The 13,529-nt window shown below is 34.0% G+C and overlaps 1 protein-coding gene and 1 long non-coding RNA gene across 2 annotated transcripts; one reads left to right on the top strand and one right to left on the bottom strand.

Moving 5' to 3' along the window:
- Window positions 1-8,974: 8,974 nt before the first annotated feature.
- Window positions 8,975-9,746, top strand: LOC122307901. The gene is made up of 2 exons (XR_006241853.1): window positions 8,975-9,129; window positions 9,254-9,746. It is a non-coding gene; the product is annotated as an uncharacterized LOC122307901 (long non-coding RNA).
- A 2,545-nt stretch (window positions 9,747-12,291) lies between these two features.
- Window positions 12,292-12,660, bottom strand: LOC122306230. Its single transcript, XM_043118665.1, has one exon. The coding sequence runs from the start codon at window positions 12,658-12,660 to the stop codon at window positions 12,292-12,294; it is 369 nt and encodes a 122-aa protein (XP_042974599.1).
- Window positions 12,661-13,529: the final 869 nt, after the last annotated feature.

Here is a 13,529-nt window from a genome sequence, read left to right as displayed (position 1 = left end):
ATCTTTTACAAATTCTCCTAATTCTCAAATATTTCTAAATATGCCCAATTCTTTAGTTTATTTACTTGATCGATCTAAATGAATCATGTGAATTATAACAAGCATATACATTAATCTTACGAAACTCCCTTTTCCCTCTCATATGATTAAAATAAATAAGATTTAGCATTGTGTCAAAAAATCTTCTGGGACGTAATTTAGATAACTATGGGTAACATTTAATTCAGAACTATTGAAATAAATGGAAGAATGAGATACGATTTAAAAAAAAAAAAAAAAAAAAAAAAAAAAGGTCGAGAAGAACTTCGTTAGACATAATCCACCTTTTCCCTTCACTTCAGAAAGTCACTCCGTACGAAAGGTTCACGAATCGAAGACATTAGTTGGACAAGGTGGCCCTCCAAAACGAAGAGTATGCATGGTACTATAATGTCTTTACGTTCGAATCATTATAAAAGTTAAAAGCTCCAAACTTCTTTGATGGCTTTAAAGAGACTAGATCCACATCATGATTAACTTCTTCATCCCAAACAGTAAACAGTACTAAAAGGTGATGAGTGGAGTATAATTAATTGGATTTATTATATTTTTAAGTTTGTGTGCAAATTATATTATTTACCTAATTTAAATAGTAAGATTTTATTTATAAAATTTATTTTTTAAATCAAATAATATTATGTAAGTATTTTATTAGGTGTACTAATCTACATGACACCGGTTTGAAAATATAAATTTTCAATTAATTAAGATAATTACCCTTTATAAGTTGAGATAGGCTTTAGTCAGAAAGATATTTTGCAAGAATAAATTTATAAATTGACGTAATTTGATATAATACGTTAAAATGCTAATAATGAACTGACTAAGAATAAGTATAGTCAAATTTTAGCTAAAATTTAGTTAATTTGCTTTATAAAAAAAGACTTCTACATCAAAATAGCCAGATGTACAGTAATTTTATCCATGATGATTTTGGTTGGCTACATCTAGCCAAGCCCAAATTGCTGGTAAAATTATTTTTTGACCTTAAAATATTCTTCCAAGCCTCCGTCTCCAAACCCAATTGTTCTCTTATGCAACTACTTTTGGAAGACATGGTCGAAATCTTCCCACCTGGGTATTGTCTTATTCTTCACAATTTTCCTATGCTTGAAAGATATAAAATTCATCATGACTCACGCTATCGCCAACCTGGTTCTTAGATGAAAATTTCATATAATTTTTCTTTTTTTGCCTTTTTCTCTTTGGTAAATATATCCATTGGAAGTAGTAAAAAAATACCTTTAAAAAATTATATCTATTGAAATAATATGAACGTTAGAAAATTATTGTGTACTTTTTTAATAACAAATAAATATTCTAATTATAATTAGAATTAAAATAAATAAAAATAAGAAAATCAATATTTTAATAGAATATTGATAGATATATAGACAGTTTGTTATTTGGTAGTGTTGAAAATTGACTAATTAGATTTTAAAAAGTGAATTTTATTGTCAAAATTTGACCAAAGAATGGCTAGGTTACTACTAATTCTTTTAGATTATAAAATTATTTTTATTGTAAAGTAGATCCAACATATTATATGGAGTTATATCAGTTTGTGGGTTTACTTTTATAATATCTCTTTGTAAATGTACTTCTCTAATTAGTTAGCTCAAAATCTAACGTGTGATCAAAAGGTTATTTGCTCTGAAAGACATCTTTGTCTTTTCTATACAATTTGGCCGGAGGGTTAGTCACCGTAAGCATCAAGTGAAATTTATGAGATACCGTCCTCTCGATCTTTAAAAAATGGAATTTTATATATGAGTAGAAGCTAGCTTTGCCATAGACTGATGTACAGTTTTTCTTGATTGCATTATATATATATATATATAATGATCATTAATTATATATACCCAGCAAAATGAAATTTGATAGTTCAAAACTTTTAGAGGATAATTAAGAAGTATGTTTTTAATTAAGTGGAATAAAAACTTATGAGGTTGCTAGCTGCATGTTCTTCCTAGCGAGATAGCCAGCAAATTAATCAAACCCTCTTTAATTGGTTAATTTGTTTTTACTTTTTCCTTCTCATCAGCATCAATGTCGACTTTATACTAAGCCTAAACTTGGCAAGATCAGTCATTTTTAATGTCTATGCAACTAGGGACAAGACAGGCCCACCGAGTAGAAAATCACCAGTGCCGTCCCATGTGATTTTTGTACATATCATCGTGATAACCCAATCTGAAGAGATTGTAGCCCCACCAGTCTAGATAATCACCATACATTCATTAATGCATTGCTTCTTCCTTGACTGTTCAAGCAATAATGGTATATATAAATACATGATATGTCTGGATGAAATATATATATAAAATGTACTCATGTAATAATTACAGCAGAACGTCCCTGGAGTATAGCACTCTTCTTAGAGGGAAATCTCTGGTACTGTCTCAATGTTTTGATGAGGGAATGTAAGGCATGCATATTTGATGCTAGAATGGGGGGAATTTCACGTGCTTGGCGGTGGAAGATGGTCATGGATGCTCCACTAATTTGGCTGCAGATCGAGTGTGAAGTAGGCCCCGTGAGTTTTCTTGCAGATTTTTCTTGTTCCCTATCTTTTGCACAAATTCTTAATACTGAACAAAGATCCTAACCTAAACAGATCGAAAAACCCAAGAGTCAATATTAGCCTATTTGAGATATTGGGGTTTTAATCACTGTTTGCAGAAAAAGTTCTTGGCTTGATTCTAAAAATTCACTACCCTTGATCTCCTCCCCCAACAACGCTAGCTAGCTCCAAAGATAAAGTGATCTTGCATGTGCTTCAGTAACTTAATTAGCCAGGCTAATTACCCCAAAAATGTTGAAAACAAAGAAAAATTCGAGCTTCGTTAGATGTTAGAAGCAGACAATTTGAGATACCCCCAAATGGAAGAACATTGTCAAGCAAAACCTACAGGAGAAAACATATTGATGTTGACCCTCCTGTACAGGAGTCCATTCTTTTCATGAAAGTTTGTGCCAACAAATTTTTAGGTCTCTGTCATGACCTAGCTATAATATCGCATTTCTTAGTATCTAGCTAGCAACTACTATTCTTTCTGCCTATATAAGAGATCAACTTAGGTGAAAGATGCTATGCAGAAAAGGGGATTTGATAAATTATATAACAAAAGACTAGACATTATCTAAGAATATGGCTACATGCAAGCGCCTTCTTCTGGTTGCTTTTGTGTTTCTTTGCTTCATTTCTATCACAGCTAGAGGTAAGTTTCTGCCATATCAGCACAGTCCTTCCATTTTTTTTTTTTTTTAAACTCACAGTCCTTCCATTAATACCAATGATTCAAAGTGCAAATTTGAATTATTTCTCAGCTAACTTTGCGTTTTTTCTGCAGCACGGAGTCTGCGGGCGGCTAGTAATACTAATGAAGCAGGTCCAAAGGGAGACGTTGATGATCTATTTACACCAAAAGAAGATGGGATGGAGGCCAGTAGTGATGAATTAGCGTCTATGGATTACACTCCAACAACGAAGAAGCCTCCGATTCATAACTAAGATTTTCCAGCTTTTGTACGAGCAAGTACCAGTTCAACTCGATCCTATTTCGTTAATACTCTTTACTTAAGCTTTTGGGTCATGTATACAGTTTCTTGAGGCGGAGGTGGTGGGGGTATACAAAAATTTTGGAAATTATGTTTTTAGTAAAATTGTAAGCCAGAAATAGATAGCCGGCCAGCTACAGCTAGCTAGGAAAGGTTCTTGACCTTATTTATGCATGCTTGGAGATCGATCTGTATAGTTGGTGTTGGTTTTGTGCCTCAAATACATCTATATATCATGTTTAGTTTCTCAAATTCGTGTAATGATCTTCTAGTGATCTTAACTCATGAATTTAAGTTTTCTGCTATAGGAATGTGAACGCGTACGTTATTCATTTGACTGAGGATCGAAAACATAGATCGGCTGCTTTCAAAATGTTGAAGTTGTTTGACGGATTTGTGTACATGCAAGCTGATCATGAATGCAATTAATTATGCTTGTTAATCAGTTTTGTGTCGCATGCATCTACCTCATTTAATACGCATTCAGAAACTAAAATGGGTGCGCAATTAGTGCAGTTGATTTCTTGGACAACTACGAACAGATCAGTAGTACTACTGCTAGTGTGTTCACATGATGACGACAGTACTGTTAGCTGGGTTTGAACCATATATATACAAAATTCAATATTAACTTGAACTGCATGTGTTCCTACATGCTCTCAGATCATGTATAGGCAACTGCAGACTGCTAATCATCAAGCAGCAAAAGGAATTAGGTCAAGATCCTCCATCGTTTCAAAGCAAACAAAACCATATGAGTTAGGTTTGATATAATCTTAAAGTATACAAAGTTCTGCAAATATATATTTTTTTAAAATATTAAAATTCAATAAAATAAATAAATTTTTTATGTTAATCTCAAATTTATCATAACTTTTTTAAAAAAGGATGCGCGAGGTACATACCCTTAAGTCTAAAGATACAAATCATTTATCAAATCAATTGGTCATGCAAAGGCACACAAACACAAAACGCAACTATAAGTATATATAGCTCGTCTGCACGGTGCATGACCTGCAAGCCATTTTGCTAACCAACAGTACTAGTGCCCTTATGATCATTCATAAGCTAGGTAGGTAAATCATGTATCGACATTTATTTAGTTATCCAAAATAAACATAAATATATATATATATATATGTATATATATATTTATATATATTAACAATCAACATAAGCGCTCGTTTCATGTTGAGGACCCTCGGTATAATGCAATATTATTGCACAGCATAACGACCTTTTTCTTAGAAGGAAGACACGAGGTAATTAACTTACTCCCCTTATCAAAGCTGGGTAGACGCATACAGGTAATTAGAACCTTAAACAAGCATATATATATATATATATATATAGAGAGAGAGAGAGAGAGAGAGAGAGAGAGAGAGAGAGAGAGAGAGAGAGAGAGAGAGAGAGCTATTGACCCCAAATGCACAATATAGCTAACTCCCCCAACCCCGATTTGGGAAGCCAAACATAACATGTTGTAATTCGCAAAAGGAGATGAAAATAATTCTTTTATTCGAGTACGAGACCCCTTTAGAGGATGAATTAATTAGAATATAATATGAAACTCATGAGGGATAAGAAATTGGCGCTCAAAAAGCTACAATAATGAGCGCATCTGCTCCATAAACATCCAACCTCGATCTGTCATGCACACACGTATACAAGATTAGATCTCATTAATGCTCAAAATATTAATTAGCCAATACTGGAAATTAGATTAGGTATTAGTATATATATTAATTAACCAACCTGCAACATATGTTAGTGTGCAATGATCAACGGTTTTTGGGGTCTTTGCACGGTGGTTGTTCTGAATATACTATTGACGTTGACAGTTGATCAGGGGCTTGTGGTGGGTACGTGTTGATCAAAATCTTTGCCAATATTTATCGAGACACTCGTAATTATTACAAACCTGCCTCGCGCTGCATGTCACTCCAAAACCCTACATCGATCTTAATTTCCACCCATGAAGCATGGCCTAGAATATCAATGCTAGCTAGCGCTCCTGATTTATGCAATCAGTCTAGGGGCGCTCCATCATGATCTTCGTTATTAATTCCATTTTGTTGTATGGTTTGAGATCTTTTGGCTAACGTTATAATATTCAACCATTTGAACTGCACATTAATTAGTATGGGCACTCCCATATATATATAGGCTAAATTACCAGCTTAACGAGAATAATACACCCGCGGGGACGTCGTCCGGCCATGGCTGATTGAAGAAATTAAGCGGCCTGATATCGATCGTGAACCCTTACTAGAGGATGCTTCTTAGTTCTTAGCTGTTGAGGCAAAACTCAATTAAGCAGGAGTGCCCTGATCCAAGACATCTTTAATTGATCTGCTCGTACGACTACAGCTCAGACAAACTGCAATGAAAGAATAAATTTCGAAAAGAACGCATGCTAGCTTTTGAAACTACAAATAAACCTTGCATGTGATGCGTAAAACTTTTGAGTGGCATGCATGCATGGGCCTGAGGAAGGAAAATAAATAAAAATTATGATCATACGTTAATTAGTTTTAAGAAATTACGCGCATTGTAACCTTTAATTCCACTCATATTTGGTTGTATTTTTGTCTAGTTTATATATATATGGAATTTTGAACAAGTACAGTTGTCAATCATACACTCATGAACCAATAAAATACTAACATGTACTTTGCGCTTTATTTGCCATGTCAACCCTCCATTAACAAAGAGTCATCAATTCTCGTTAAAACAAAAACAATTCCATGCAATTATATTATAAGAAATTAGCACCACTCCATGCATGAGTGGTGGCTGGATTGGAGATAGACATGGCGCCCAAAGGGGTCTCGATGATCCCCCGACTTACCTGCAAGCTTGTTGGAGTGGGCACTAAAACATAATTCACTTTTTGTTACAGTTTTGAATTTGTGACAATCCTGAAACATTGACAAAATATTATTTTTTGTGACGGAAACCATCATAGAAGGTGGACGAGAAATGGTTATACATTCGAACGATAAAATGTTTTGTTCAAACGTAAATCAGACGATGCCGTTTTGGAATGAATACATACACACGTATAAAATGTTATGTTTGAACGGTTCATGTTTCGAACATTAAGCCCACTTACGTGTGAACAAGTTATTCGTTCAAAACATGGCATTAAGTTCTACATGCAAAACTTGAAACATATATATATATATATATCTATATATAAGTAATTAATTAATTGGTTGGCCAGGAATTGGATCATGAGCTCTGATCTCTTAAAGTTTTTATTAGAAGTTTTAATTCATAAAGTGGAAGAAAGATAGACAGCACATGATGCATGTGTACCCATGAACATTTATTGAGCATTTGGCTTGCATTTAGATCTGAGATGAGTTGAGTTGTGAATAGTAATATTGGGTCCCATTGAGATGAGTTTAACTTATTAATATTGAGATGTGTTTAACTTTTTATGTTGAAATGTATGAAGTAGCTAGGTTGAGATGGATTTAACTTTTATGAAAAATTAAAAAAGTAGTAGGTCACATTAATGATTGGCTTTAGATGAGTTGAGTTGTTAAAAAATTTCACTTGGACAGTTATAGTTGATAGCCTAGAATTGATCATTTATGATCTCCACTTTGTACCTAGCTCAAACCAAGGCATAAAACTTTTCATCTCATCTCATTTCATCTAATTTAATCATTACAATTTTTCTAAATTCTTACACAAAATAAATTAAATAATTCAATTTTTTCAAATCTCAATATAAAAGTAAGTTTAAAATAATATATTTTAATAATATTTTATTTAACTTTTAACTTTAATCTCAACCCATCTCATCTCTGAAAATAAACGAGGCTTTAGGAAGTCTAAGTGGAAAAATAAGGTTGTACCTAGCTAGGGATAACATGATAATTAGAGGCTTTTCTTCCTCGAAACATATTCGATCCCTTACAAATCCATCATACCATACATCTTTACTAATTTCCATCGATCCTTTCTCCAGTTGCTTCGATCTCTAAATCTTTGTCTCTAGCTCTAAGCCTTATTTGGCAAGATGCTTAATCTATGTGCAATTCAGGGACAACGCAGGCCCACACAGCAGATGATCTAGCTAGTTCGGCCGGCCATCCCACGTGATTTTTGTACATTATACATAACATTGCGGATCCCCTAATTATCTGAAAAGGATTGTAGCCCCACCTGTTGTCGGCATTTCTCCCTCTATTCATTAAAGGGGGAGTTTGTTGAGTGATTAGTCGAGCCAGCATGATTAAATCTCTCGTAATAAATCATCAATACTAAGTAGATTGTGGCCGCACAACATTGCAAATCTCTTCTCTTTAGGTCATTTTTCAGTGCCGAGGGGAAGTACTGCCATGTGCTTGGCAGTACTGCCGGTTATGAATGCTGCATGCTTTTTTTTTTTTTTCTGGCTAGAGATCGGGCATGAAGTAAGGCCCACAGACCTGGTACGCCGGAAGCAAGCTGTTCCCCAGGTCTTGGCCTACTTCTCAATAAAAAACACATCTATTATATAAGAAGAGACAACGACAAAGTTACAGCTCTCTTTAAACAGCCAAACGGCCAAATAGCTACTAGCACTTTATATTCTTTACTTCAAGATAAGTTTCATGTCATTCTTGTGTTCAAAGTTGCGGGAATGAATTGATGAATCTAAAGAAATAGGATATGGATGAAGTTTATTAAAATATTTATAGAAAAAAGGTAAAGCCTTTAGTCAAATATTGTTTCAAAACAGGTTGATCGTAGTACTAATAAAAAAGCTGCTGCCAGTTGATGGAACAAACTTCACCACCAAACCCAGAACTCCTCTCCCACCCTAGCTGGCTAAAAGAGTACGTTGGAATTAATTTTAGAGTAATGTGATATACAATCATGAAATATGTAAATATCGTATAATCACTTTGAAAAGAATAGAATTTACGATTAAAAAATTAGTTTCTTTTTCATGTGGGTCCGTCTTAATTCATTTTTTAAAAAGAAACTGTGTGGTATTTACACAACCACAACTATAAATATCATTTCTTTTAATTCTAAGTAGCACTTTTTAGCTGCAATTGTCTACTGATACAAAGAAAAATTAAATAAAAACAAATTATGCACCTTTCAAGGGGAGACAAAGTCGGATCGATCCCGGCCTCTAAAATGGTTGATATAAAAACAGCCAGCTCTTGCATTTCTTGTCTTTGATGCAACCTGTTCTAGCTCTAAGCGCCATGCTATCGTTTTCATGCTATTTCATGCTAGACAGAAGGAGACATTGAAGTGAACTCTGTTGGACCATATGTCACGTATACAAACCCCAATACGCAACTCGCGCGTTCAAGATTCTAGGTAATTGATCAGTACTTTGAGTCTATATAAGGAGGGAAAATGAAGAGGATTATGCAAAATATTAAGAGATTGAGTTATTGAAACGAGTCTGCTTATTAATTAGTAAGATCATGGTAGGATCAGTACAGCTTCCATGCAATCGCCTCGTTCTTGTGGCTTTTATCATGCTTTGCTTGTTCTCGGTATCAGCCACAGGTAATTTCGATCTTCTTCCAGCTTATAACGACCTAAGTCTTCGATCATCAACTTTAAAACCAAATATATGATTCTTAAATGCGGAACGTTTGTTCTTATATATTGATCTGGTAATTAATTGCAGCACGCAGTTTACGAGTGGCTAGTACTAATGAATCGCTGACGAGTCATGATAATCATCAGTCCTCACCAAAAGAAGATAGGGTGGCCGTGGCAGACGCTGAAGATTTAGTGTCTGTGGATTACACTCCGGCAACAAGGAAGCCTCCGATACATAACTAATAATTTTAAAATATTTAAATAGTTAAAAAGCTTTGATCGGTACTTCAGTTACTTATTAATCCTCATTTAGTTTAAGCGCATATATATATATATATATATATATATATATCTAGTTGAGTCTGGAGAAATAGCTAGGGAAACTGCAGTGATTTAAAAACATGGCATGCAACATATATGATGCTTTGGTCTATCATGGACCTTCTGTAAACTAGGGTTTCGGAAAGGTTTATAGCTAGAGAAAAGCTGACTGTTACATGCCACACAGATCCCACACAGATCATGTGTTACTTTTGTATAAGCATAATCAATATATGGATATTGTATGTGATTCTAAAGCTTGCTTTGCAACGCATATATATTTAATATTTAAACAACCGACCACACAATAAAAACAACTTAGAACTTACAGACCATTATATGGGTGAAAGTGGCCGGTGATCATATCACAGAATCTTTTGAGTACTTTATATGAATTATCACTCCCCTCAACAATCAGCTAGCTAAGCATATATGCATGCAAGTAGGGACTTTAGCATGTGTATTAATCAGGGACTTGAAATGACAAACCATCGTCATTGATTCACTGAAAGAGACGATCCCTTGCATGTAATGAATATGGCCTGTCTTACCCATACAACGCGCTATATATCATCCAATAATTAATACATACTTCAAAATATCCACCCCTCTTAGCTAGAATGGAAAATGATCAAGTTACATCGAAGCATTAATCATTGCGAGAACAATTTAGAGCAAGATGGGCCGCCTTCAACTTCAGGAAAGGATGTATTCCTGGCAATTTTTTATTTGCCACCATCAGTTTTGTGTATATATGAAATAATAACAATAATTAATATCCAAACCCACTTCATGTGGATCAGTTAATGATTAGCTAGCTTTATTTTGTACGTTTAGTTAAGTAGTGCTGCATTTGGCGTCATGTCAACTGATTTAATTCAAACCTCATACTCCAGAAAATTTGATTGACGGAGATGCTTAAGCAAGTTAATTATCAACTATGAGATGGTGCAGATTGGAGAATGACAGATCATGGGGTACCATAAAACCTAAGAAATCTTCGAAAGCTTATTGTAGATAATTGGCCCATGATGTAGTAACTTAAAAAGTGGTAAGCTCAATGTCTTGTTTTAGGATGAATTAATGGAAAATAATTCATTACCAGAACAACTAGCAACTCGAATCCATTAGAAATTCTCATGCCATATAGCCCAACAAGACTATATGACAAGCAAATCTAAGACAAATACATTTATGATTCGTTGAAATGCATCAAAATGGACAACAAACAACTGCCAAAACCAAACATATAATGTATATATATATGACCCTTGAATGAAAGATTCAAAAGATGTACCATCAGTATGATCGGCATGATCCCTAAAACACGCAGAAGCAGTACTACCGCTAGAGGGTCAGGCGTAAAAGTCCCCAAAACAATCATATATAGAAATTCTCTAGATACCCAAAAGTCTTCAACCAAAATGGGCATCTCCGAAAACTAGCAAGAAAAAAGTGTCAAAGAGTCTCAGACATCCAAGGAAGAATAGAAGCATATCACTGCGAATGTTCGTGAAAAACAAACCTCTGGATTTCTGATCATCACCGACCACAATCAAAATCTGTGTGTAAATAATACAAGTACATGATACATCACTATGCATACAAAAGCAGAACATTGAAAAAACAAAACAAAACCCGTCCGATTAAACGGGTCCGATCAAAGCAACAAGACAGTACTGATTCACAGGAAAAGAGCTGAGATTCATCGAAAGATATATAAGAACAAAGAGACGCATATTGAGAGGGAGAAGATGGAGGACTACTGATCTATAGTGGGAAGGGTTTGGTAATTTAGGGTTTTTCATGAAATGGACTTCCGAGATACTTACGTTCTCTGCTGCTTCCGGAGATGGAGAGGTAATTATTTCTTAATCTCTCCTCCACGCAATTTAATTAATTAATTCCGAACCCCATTCTACTGTAGCGTTAAAACTTTATTTATTTATTCTTTTAAAAATATAATTTTATTCACAATAACAAAATAACTTTTATAATAAAATATTAAGAATAATGATTTTCTTACACTTCCTTTGCTATTGTTTTGCTATATATATATATATATATCCAGCTATTGTTTTTTCTTTTGTTCTTTAAATTTAGATTAAAAATCTCTAAACATGATCTTCTTGCATAATTTAAAAGAAAATAAATTCAATCAACTAATATAATTCAATTTTATAAAATTGAATTTATTTTTAATTAAATTCCACTACAAGAAAAACAGGTAATTGCGATCAATTTATAGCAACGAAAAGACTGTTAATAATCTTTTCGTTGCTATAAATTGATCGTAATTACCTGTTTTTCTTGTAGTAAATTACATGGTCAATTGATTGATTAAATTTATTTTCTTCTAAATTATGCAAGAATGTCAACTTCTGAAATTTTTAATCTAAATTCAAATAACAAAAAGGAAAAAAAATAATTTAATAATAAAGTAGTAGTAAATCAAGTATAAAGATATCATTACGTAAATATTAAAGAGGACATTATCAATCGAGGGATCCACCACCTCATACCCTGTCCTAATCAGTACAAAGACTTGACACATGAGATCATTATTCCAGAAAAAATAACAAATGGAGTGAATCTCTTTTTTTTTTTAAAGGAAAGTTACTTGTATATTCAACTTAATAACAAAGAAGAGTACATATTACAATTAGGCTGGCCGACCCTTGTAGATGACTCCTCAGAACTATCTAAGGCTTCCTTAGCTAAACAATGTGCTTTTTGATTGCCACATCTCTTAACAAATGAAACACTGAAATTTACAAGTCTAGTGAGAAGGTTGATAGTGTCTTACATAACCAAACCTACACTATCCCACCTCTCCTTGTGAAGACCAAGACCTTGGACTATCTGCAGAGAATCACCCTCCAAGATTACTGAAGACAGGTTCAACTCAGATGCAAACATAGCAGCTTGAAGTCCTCCAATAGCCTCTGCCAGCAAAGGAGCAACACAGCCATCCTTAGCTACGTACCCAGCAACCACACTACCTCTATGATCTCGAGCTATCAGACCAAACCCCATCCTGTCACGAGCTTCACTCAAAGCTGCATCCCAGTTTATTTTAACAACTCCCTCAGGTGGCGGGATCCAACTTGATGCCTGGCTGGTATGCATTCGGGAAGCTGACATTTGAACCATTTGAGAAATGGAGTGCATCTCTAGTAGGTCAGGAAAATGCTATTTATACTTATAATTTTATTTATATAACTAAATTGGCATGCTAATGTGTCAGTTCTTAAAAGTGGTGAAGATTTTAAAATTTAAATTAAAAAAACACTAATAAATTAGGATTGTTACTTAATACACATAATATTATATATAAAAATATGTATACGTATATCATTACTTGTAATAATAACCCAAGCCTAGCCCAACTCACCCCTAAAAGGCCCAACCCTCCCCTTCCCCTTTTCTATTTTTTCCCAACTTGTTTCTCCTTCCTTTGCCCCCTTTCTCCCAGGGTAATTTTCTCCCTTATGACAAACCCCTTGTTCTCTGCTCCCTCTCCCACACCCCCTCCCTCATCTTCTCTCTCTCTCTCAATTGCCCCATATCGCTCTCTCTCTCTCAACACCCCCACACATATACATATATATATATATATATGTATGTATGTATTCTCTCTATAACGCCTTGATTCCAAAGGGGTCAAAGAGTTATTTTTTATCACTTAAATTCACGTTCAAACAATATAATTATTGACTCCAAATTCTTAAGTTATATAAAAATTACTATTTTCAAACCAACTACCTCAATATAATCAACCTTTCAAAATACCAAATCATCATAACACAACAAAATTACTTAATAATATTCATCAAGACTTATAGAAACCTTCTATGCTTAATCCATTATACTTAAATCATTTCACACATGCTTCTTAATCTTGATCCTCAGTTGAAATATTCAAAATCATCTGAAAAATATTATGTAGATAAGGGGTCAGTTATCAACAACTTAGTAGACAGAGAATATATACTAGTATATAAACATGAACTTTTATAAAATTTAGAAGGCGGAACAAA

This window comes from Carya illinoinensis, chromosome 4 (assembly GCF_018687715.1).
Source record: "Carya illinoinensis cultivar Pawnee chromosome 4, C.illinoinensisPawnee_v1, whole genome shotgun sequence".
In the NCBI taxonomy this organism is placed as follows: domain Eukaryota; kingdom Viridiplantae; phylum Streptophyta; class Magnoliopsida; order Fagales; family Juglandaceae; genus Carya; species Carya illinoinensis.
Note: the sequence above shows the minus strand (reverse complement) of the source record. Positions and strands in the feature narration are given on the sequence as shown.